Genomic DNA, 9,290 nt, shown 5'->3' on the forward strand with positions numbered 1-9,290 from the left:
TATATATAATGTAATGTAGAAAACAAAGGCCAGGGTTATTGATTGGAACTCGTGACATGTCCTCTCAACAGTCCGAAAACCCAAAGATATTCAGTTTACTGTCACTAAGGCCAGAGGAAGAAACATCGATTTCCTGATTAAACCTGATTAATTTTTATTTTTCTTCAAGCAGCCAGAACCAGTAAATGTTTGGCATCGACAAAGAACTATCTGAAGTCATTTGATTATCAACATTGTAAAAAAAAATTCTGAATTGATTTGATCAACTGGATAGTTGTTGTGGTACTGTTTAACTGCTATGTAAAGTTACAGCTGGAAAATGTACAAAAATAGAATAAATAGGGACATTACAGCAAAATAAAGCAGTTGTAGAACATGAGATGAAGAAAATGTCCAACACCAATGACAACACCAGAAATATGGGCAATAAATACTGTGTGTAGTACTATTTTTATTATGAATGAATGTGTGAACATAATTAAGGTTCATGAAGCCCAGACTAAATGAAAGGAGAAATATGTGAATTTACTTCAGAAGCACAGTAGAGGATGTGAAAAGTGTCATGTTTCCCATGAAGCCATTTTGAGTTGAGTTGCACTGCTCTGGCTTTACTTGTTAGTAGGATCTCTGCCACAAGTGTGCTGATACTTGTATGTGTGTCTGCAGTGAAATAACCGACAGCTACATCTACATGCTGATGGAGTGTGGGAACTTGGATCTGAACACTTGGTTGCGAAATCGCAAGAGTGTGAGTCCATTGGAGAGGAAGTTCTACTGGAAGAACATGCTGGAGGCTGTCCATACCATCCACAAACATGGTTGTCTTTCTGTTAAACCTCTCACTGCTGTAAATGGCACACTAAAATGATCTTGATCCCTGACTATTCCAAATCTGTACATTTTCGATGTCTTTGTAGGAATTGTCCACAGCGACTTGAAGCCAGCTAACTTTGTCATAGTGAATGCTTCACTGAAGCTGATTGACTTTGGCATCGCAAACAGAATCCAACCAGATGTAACAAGTATCATGAAGGATTCACAGGTAAAATCTTTGTTAATGACATGTCTTACACTGAATGCACATGGAGTCTGTTGTATATAGCATTAATCTTCTTTCTTTCTCTCTGTGTGTAACACGCGGTTGTTTGTCAAACACAGGTCGGAACCCTGAACTATATGCCCCCTGAAGCCATCAAAGACACATCATCTCAGCCAGGAAAAGCACACTCAAAGGTGTTTTTACTCACTATTACTGATTAAACAATTTGTGCTGTAACCTGCGACTGAAGTAGAGTTCAAAACATTTGACTTAATCCACAGATCAGCCCAAAAGGTGATGTGTGGTCCCTTGGATGTATCTTGTACTGTATGACTTATGGGAAGACTCCATTCCAAAGCATCACCAACCAGATTACCAAGCTACATGCCATTATTGATCCCTCTCATAAAATTGAATTTCCTGACATCGCAGAGAAGGATTTGCTGGATGTGTTGAAGGTGAGGGACAGTTACACCTAAAGATACTCAGTATTTTGAAATGGCTGATCTAGCCCAAACTGACCATTAAATATTTATTTGACTGATAAATTGGTCTGCACAATGGGGGAACACGTTTTGTTAAAGGTCAGTCAGCATCCTTTACAATTGCTATAATGGATGTATCTATGCTTGTATGTCAGCTGTGTTAATCACATATTAACTTAAATTTATACAGGAAATTCTTAATTATGGTTGTATTCTGGGCAGCACGGTGGCACAGTGGTTAGCGCCGTTGCCTCACAGCGAGAATGTTCCAGCTTCGGGCCCCACCTGGGACCTTTCTGTGTGGAGTTTGCATGTTCTCCCCGTGCTTGCGTGGGTTCTCTCCGGGTACTCTGGCTTCCTCCCACAGTCCAAAGACATGCAGCTTAGGTTGATTGGTGTCTCTAAATTGCCCATAGGAGTGCATGTGCGTGCTTGTTTGTCTATGTGTTAGCCCTGCAATGGATTGGCGACCTGTCCAGGGTGTACCCTGCCTTCGCCTGATTGCCGGCTGGGATTGGCTCCGCCCCGGCTCCGTGCTGCCGTAATGTCCTAAAATTAGTATGAGCCAGAGTCGACTGCTAATGCACAAGATTTTTTGTGAGCTCTCAGATTTGTTTACCTTCTGCTAGCTCTTCATGCTCAGGTCTGAGGTTTGCTATAGAAGAAACATGCTGCCCAGTGCAGCAGTATGTTTCACTGATGTATTTTTTAATTCATTTTGAACAACAGTGGAGGTCTATGGCGCAGACAACGAAGCTAATCCAGGACTGATGGACATTGTTGAGTGTGTTGAAAATACTATTAATATAGAAAATTACCAGCCTTATCCTTTAATCAAGTATGAATTCATTTATCACTTTTCTGTCAGTTTTTTGTTAATCAGTGTCAAAAGACTTATTTGCATCATCTGTGCATCAGTGTTGTAAAACTAATGTGGGACAGTATATGCACTTGTAGCAATTTTCAAGAGAATACAATATAATTTTTTGTACCCAATTATTATATTAAGGCTGAAGGGTTAAGAAACTTGGAACAATGTCAAGTTCACTGAGCTCTGACAGTTCTGTGCTTGATCCAGAGGTGCTTGGTACGAAACCCCAGAGAGCGAATCTCTGTGGCAGAGCTGCTGGAGCATCCATACCTACAGCTGAAGCCACAAGCATCATCTGAACCAGGTACAGCCAGACTCATCAGTACAAAGTCTGTGTACTTAGAAGTCAGCTTTGCTGTTCATCATGTGACTGACTAGTTTTCAATTCACCTCTTTCAGCACATCCATGTAACAGTGACCTCAAGAAGATCCTAACAGACCTTGTAGCACTCCAGTCTCCAAACAGCATCGTCCGAGCTGCTAATGTAAAGTTTACTTGTTACACTGTTTTCCATTCATGAATTTGTTCAATAATAATAAAGCTATCTGCTTTTTACAGAATCTGGCCAAAATGTGCAGCAGCGGAAAAAGATTGGATGTTGCAGAGTGTGCAAAGTCATCGTCATTCTCATGAAATGTTGTGAATTTTTTTTTTTTTTTTTTTGTTGAACATCCCTGCCCTGTCTCCATCCTACCCCCAACCCTGTTAACCACATCATTTGTGAAATACATAAATATATTGTATCTAAAAGGGTGGTTTGTTTATTTGTCAGAGCTGATATAAAAGTTAGGTAATTGACACATTTTTGTTTCTGTGTGAGAGGTGAGGGCATAGGGAAATGTCCTGACAGAACACAGTGAAATAAATGTGGAGACATTTTTTTAAATGATAAGCTTTTTTTTTTGTTAATGAGTTAGTTTAGATTTATATAGTCAGGTCAAGATGTCTTTTGCAAGAGACCTCAGAATACATTACATGACAGTTCATATTTGCAGACAACCTTCACAGACACACACAGAGCAAGGCTAATAAAAACAATTAAAGCTTTACTTCTAATGTTTGTAAAGTCTCTCAGAGCAATGACTGTCTCTGACTTCAGACTATGCCGCAGTTTATTCCAGTAGTGAGATGCAATGTACCAAGCCAGTCTTCCCCACATAAGAGTACCTGGGGGTCTCTCTTGTGATCTGGTGTTGTGTAGCTAATAATGTTAAATACAGTATCTCTGCAGCCTAGATAATGAGGCCTTAATGAAGATGGGTATGGGGATGGCTGTGATGACCATCTTTTCTTATATAACAGTGGAGAGTAGGATAGCTGTGCAATGCCACTGTTTACAAGTCTGCTTAATTATTTCATTAATAAGCTTATAAAGAATATTAATGAAGTATCTAAATCATTTTCTATATATGCTGGGCATAATCTTGCTAATTCTGAGGGTAAAGTAGCTGGAATGGGGGAATAAAATTGCAATCTGTTTATTGGACAGGCAGTGTTGGGAAGGTTACTTTTGAAATCTGATAGGTTACAGATTATTAGTAATTTAACATACGGTAATTACTTCAAAGTTATGGAGCTACTTTTTAATTACTTTTCTAAAAAATGGTTTAAACAGAGCCATAAAGCTGAAAAGTCCTGATATAAATTCAAACCAGGCAGTATAAAGCTCACAACAGTCCCTGACACTTAGTATTGTTAAGCTTTTATTAAAGGTTCTTCAACATAACTTCAGTTACCTGTAGCCTACTGAACAAGTGCCAAGCAAAGCCCTTTTCTGATTTCAGAAGATAAATCATGTTGAATTTCCAGCATTGAAAAGTGTTCTTTTCTGACATGACACCTCTAGGTATTGTCGCCTGATCACAGAAGGCACAGCAGCCTCGGGTCATTTAGAGCAATGCACAGTGTTGGGAAAACTGTAGCTTTGCAAGCTATCAATTACTTCACATCGGAAGAAGTTAAACTACAGCAAAGCTGCTCTAGCAAGAAATGTAGTTTGGTAAACTAAAATTGCTTTGAAAAAGTAGTTCAACCTACTTTGTAAAAAATGGACAAACTGTAAAATATACATGTCATACAAAACTTCAACGTAAAAGAAAACTCGTGCCAGAAAAAATGCCACTGAGTTGTTTATTTTCCTGAGACAAAACAACCTCTCCTAAATAGAACAATCCCAATGGGCTTTTGAGTGATATTAGATGTTTTTGTAAACAAATGTTTTTTTTTATGATCTCAAACAGCTATATATGTGTGTGTGTCAGAAGAATTTCATTATTAATTATGTTTTAAGCTGTGTTTTAATCAATATATTAACCAACATACGCTATTCAATGGATTTTAAACTTTCACAACAGAGACCTGTGAGAAACTGCTTGTGTGAGCTGAAGGACATGTCTTATCTTTCTTTTTAAACTGTGTGCTGTGATATATTCAATTACAGGGTGTTCCAGACTTAGAGGAGCCCAGCCATAAACTGTGAAGATAAACATGCACCCAGCTTATTTAGTGTCTAAGGGGTTAAAGTCATAAAATTATTTTGAGAAGTGATTGCCTATTTAAATGGCAAAATATAAAAAACTAAACAAGCATCAACAGAAAAACAGTTCATTTGTAGTTCTAAACATATTTAGGGTGTTTTTTACTCACTTCTTGTCTCTCCCATGACGTTACTCCTCTCTCCTACAGCGTCCATTACAATTACTCTTACAATTACTCACAAATAGTGAGTAACAATTATGCAAAAATAGGCCATGACGTCATTTAGCGACTTCTAGTGACTTTTAGGACAGCCATTAGCTACTTTCCTTACTGAGGAATTGGCAACACTGAGTGAGAGTGAACCGTCCAGACTTGGCTAAGACCACAACCCAGAGAACACCATTTCCTTTCTACTGAAATATTGACTCTACAGAGTAGTCACAGCAACGACCTGCTAGTAGATGACATCTCAAATAATGACTTGTCCAGGAAGCTCCATAAGTTGCTTTTTATTTATCCTGTTTTAGCAGAGAATTCACACATTTCTTTCCTAAGATTTGATTGTGACCACATCATAATACAGCATTGTCATTGCTGAAAGAAGAGGTCTGAGTCCTTAAGTCAAATAAATGAAAGATAATATAAAAACAGGCAATATTTTTACATTCAGGATTTCAATTAAAGTGCAAGGGTTATTGTACTACTACTGTGAAAGTACTCATGCAAAACTGTCCATTTTAGAAAGAAGTATAAACATATTATTGAACAATATATTAATGCTGAAGCCTCTTGGTAGTTTAAAATATTTGTATGTAAAATCTTTATCTAAATTTTATAGTACAATAAAAGGTTCCGCTTCCTGTACATTTCAGTGAAGTAGAGGTATAAAGTAGCTTTGAATTGTACTACATTTGAATCTGAGATACCAGCGCTGCACCTATGACCTCAGACCATAATAGAGTGAGGTTTTGCCTCACAGACTGCACATGCTACACTGCTCTGCGTCCAGATTGCAAATGAATTGCGCATGCGCGAAGCCACCGCTGATCCCGACGTCTTACAGAGCTTGATGTAAATGTAAAAGTTTCTTCTCTGCCACACTAAAATAAACTAGAAAATGCGTATGAATGCTGAAAGATCGCCCTGAAAATTCTGAATTTTATTAAATCTCATTAAAAAAAAACAAGTAATACTATCTCAGCTACCTACATGTCCCTATGCTGACTTAAGTTCAGCCATCCAGGCTTTGTATTTCTCCAGGTCTGCAGCAAAGACGGACTTGGAGATCTTCTCGAGTGCAGTGAAGTCCTCCAGTGAAACTGGCCTGTGCAGCTCGTCTTCGGACAGAGCACCTATCTCTTCGGGACTCAAGTCCTGAATTCGACGGCACATCGGCATCATGGACGCATCCCTGATGTTTAAACAGCAGCAGAGAGAGGCAGGGGACAGAGGGCTGTTACTCATATATATTTTAAAACAATTTACTCCCTAAACATAGCTCTCTCCCTCTCACAAAATGATCATGCATTTGAAACAACACTGCTCTACCTCTCACACACATACTTATTGTTTTGAATGTCAGAAGAGTTTTATTCCAGTCAAAACTGAGCCTCAACTTTCTCTTTGCATAGGAAGTAGGCAGTAGCGTGCAGCACATCTGCAGTACGCATGGAGTTGTGGTAGGAGCTGGAGGAGTGGTAGCTGGCTGCAATGAGCTGCAATGAGCTGCAGCCAGGAGCACAGTGTGGCCTCTGAGCAGTTCAAGAACTCACACAATCTGAAGCTTGTGAAGATCTTTAGCCCGAGCCAAAGGACTGGGTGAAGGAACATGGGGCTTAAGCAGCAAGAGTACTTTATATGTAACTTCACCCAGTACTTCTCCATGTTCTTCTCTTTGCTTATTCGCAGTCTGTTACCTTCTTCCTGCATCTACTTTAAATTCTCTTTTTACCCACATGTATAATTTGATTAAGAGCTGATAATCTTCCTCCCTTTACCTGAGTCATTTGGATCATTATTTAGAGAGAAGTACCGTAAAATCCGGACTATAAGCCGCTACTTTTTTCACAAGCTTTGAACCCAGCGGCTTAAACAACGATGCGGCTAATTTATGGATTTTTACAGGCTAACGAGCTTCGTGCCGCCAATACATTTAGCCTCGTCACATCAGACCAATGAAATTACCGAACAGTTTACAGTGGACCAATGAAACTGTTCGAATTAAATCAAATGCACTCACACTAAATTCTTCAGATCAGTCATTTTGCGCTTCATGCACACACCGTCATCATGGAAAACGCACGAAGAAATGCATATGATGCAGCTTTCAAGTTAAAGGCAATCGATCTGGCTGTCGAAGAAGGAAATAGAGCTGCTGTGTGTAAGCTTGGCATCAATGAATCGATGGTGAGACTTGGAGAAGGCAGCGTGAAGAACTGACTCAATCCAAAAAGACAACAATAGCTGTGTAACATCTTTCTGTGTAAATATCTCATGTTACAACATGGACATCTGTGGCTTATAGACAAGTGCGGCCTATATATGTAGAAATTTTTTTTTTTCTTCTTAAATTTAGTGGGTGCGGCTTATAGTCAGGTGCGCTCAATAGTCCGGATTTTACGGTAGATTTTCTGAGGGTGAAAATTCCATTCTTGTGAAAGAGTTCGGTGGGAAGATTGTGACCACCTTTGTCTGTATGTCAAGTCTCAAGCTAGAGCCAGGTGACACTTAGCTTAGCATGAAGACTAAGAAGACGGTTAAACAACTAATGTTCAGACACTGAAACATTGTCCTGTTTGTTTGAACTGTGCAAAAGCCAACATATAAAAAAAAAATCTTGAGCTATCCCTTTAATGTTTGTACTTGCATTGTGTTCAGTATAGATGACAAAAACGTCAACATTTGGGCAGGAAAATATCAGCTTCCAGCTTTGAGAATGCAAAAGAATGTAATACAGTAATAATCCAAGTAACTGCTGAAGTAAAAACCATTTGAAATGAGTACCATGTTATTGCTTCAACTAAAATGGGCCGTCTTTTCTGATCAATTTGGTGTCTTGTTTCAGTTTCCCCCATCCTTGTACCTCTTGTGTGTAGCTGCCTCCAGCTCCAGGATGTTGAATTCCCAGTGCTCCTCATCGTTCAGCATCTCGGCGATGGATGGGGGGACGTCGCTCAGAGTGACTGGGATGGCCAGCTGGCTCTGGCTCATATCTAGAAAACAGGCAGAAGTGTGCAAACACACATGCACGCAAGCACAGGGTTTAAGGCGAGCTGACCATAAAAGAGGCAAACCAAGAGGGAGCCCTGAGTACGATTTGACATATAAATAATAATTTTGGCTCTAATATCTGTATACTGTACATGTGCAAACACTGTGCTGATACGTTTGTACTTTTACTTCAGTAACATTTTGAATGCAAGACTTTTACTTGTAACAGAATATACTGTTTATTTAAAGCAGCAAAATGAGTGCTTCTTCACCACGGCCTGATTCTGTACCAATGTCTGACCTCACCATCAGTTTGCTATGTTAATAATGGAGTTTGGCTTTCATTAACTTGTTGCTGTCTACCTCAGCACATTAATGTAAGGTCAGTTCACCCAGTCAAAATACAAAAATCTCACTTACCTTTGGTGCTGCCTAATTGCTGATTGGAGAAACAATCGGCCAATCGGGGATTTGGACACATGATGACAAATGAGGATGCCACCCTCCTGCAACAGTTAGAGGTAGAAATTACAAACCAACTTGCTGATTCAGCATGCTCTGTTGGGTTCACTTCTGAGGTGTGTCCATGTTTTTCAAAGCTAAGTGACTGTGTAACCATTAAATGCACTTTGCTCCACCTTTACCAGCTGCAACATTAAACTGATGAACACAATTATAATTCAATAATACACATTCATGTTAAATTTGCCATTCTGCGTAATGAATACTTTTACTTGTGGTACTTTATGTACTTTTACACTGCGGCATTGCTACTTTTATCGAGCCCTTGCTCTCTGTCCATTTAACGAGGCTTCTTTGGGATGTGGACTTTTGGCCGCCCAAACAAACACAGTGGTCCATCAAAGAAGGCCGTGGACATCTCCAACATCAAGACACTGTGGTTGACAGTAGATCGATCGGGCACTCGGGGGCAGTCCAGGTACGATTTCATGATATACAAACTTGCACTATGATCCGTCTTAAAATGGTGTCACCATAGTGTTTTAATAATCCTTTTGCGCTCCTGTCAGATGTTTGTGAGCTTCAAGGAGAACGGTGTGGTCACATACTCGACCGATCACCTGCTGATTCTGTGGAAGAATGGAGAGAGACGGTCCCACCTCTGCAGCTTGGCACTTTTTCAGAAACTGGAGGAGAATGGCCCGCCTTTGCCCGATTTCTGGCCGGGATTGGGTCGCGCCCCCC

General features: G+C 39.8%; 1 protein-coding gene and 1 long non-coding RNA gene across 3 annotated transcripts in view; one reads left to right on the top strand and one right to left on the bottom strand.

Annotated features, from left to right (window-relative positions):
* ttk (ttk protein kinase) overlaps positions 1-3,124 on the top strand; it is a 17,450-nt gene extending 14,326 nt beyond the window's left edge. For both annotated transcript variants that reach the window (XM_020597216.1, XM_020597217.1), the window contains 7 exons: positions 667-818; positions 918-1,042; positions 1,159-1,233; positions 1,321-1,497; positions 2,603-2,699; positions 2,795-2,880; positions 2,955-3,124. In XM_020597216.1, coding sequence (XP_020452872.1) covers positions 667-818; positions 918-1,042; positions 1,159-1,233; positions 1,321-1,497; positions 2,603-2,699; positions 2,795-2,880; positions 2,955-3,029 — 787 coding nt within the window. In that variant the 3' untranslated portion in view covers positions 3,030-3,124. The remainder of the gene's footprint in view (positions 1-666; positions 819-917; positions 1,043-1,158; positions 1,234-1,320; positions 1,498-2,602; positions 2,700-2,794; positions 2,881-2,954) is intronic.
* A 4,607-nt stretch (positions 3,125-7,731) lies between these two features.
* On the bottom strand, positions 7,732-8,910 carry LOC109958492 (uncharacterized). Its single transcript, XR_002274687.1, has 3 exons — positions 8,837-8,910; positions 8,505-8,590; positions 7,732-8,086 (listed from the first exon to the last, which is right to left on the bottom strand). It is a non-coding gene; the product is annotated as an uncharacterized LOC109958492 (long non-coding RNA).
* Positions 8,911-9,290: the final 380 nt, after the last annotated feature.

This window comes from Monopterus albus, unplaced genomic scaffold, assembly GCF_001952655.1.
Source record: "Monopterus albus unplaced genomic scaffold, M_albus_1.0 scaffold33.1, whole genome shotgun sequence".
Taxonomy (NCBI): domain Eukaryota; kingdom Metazoa; phylum Chordata; class Actinopteri; order Synbranchiformes; family Synbranchidae; genus Monopterus; species Monopterus albus.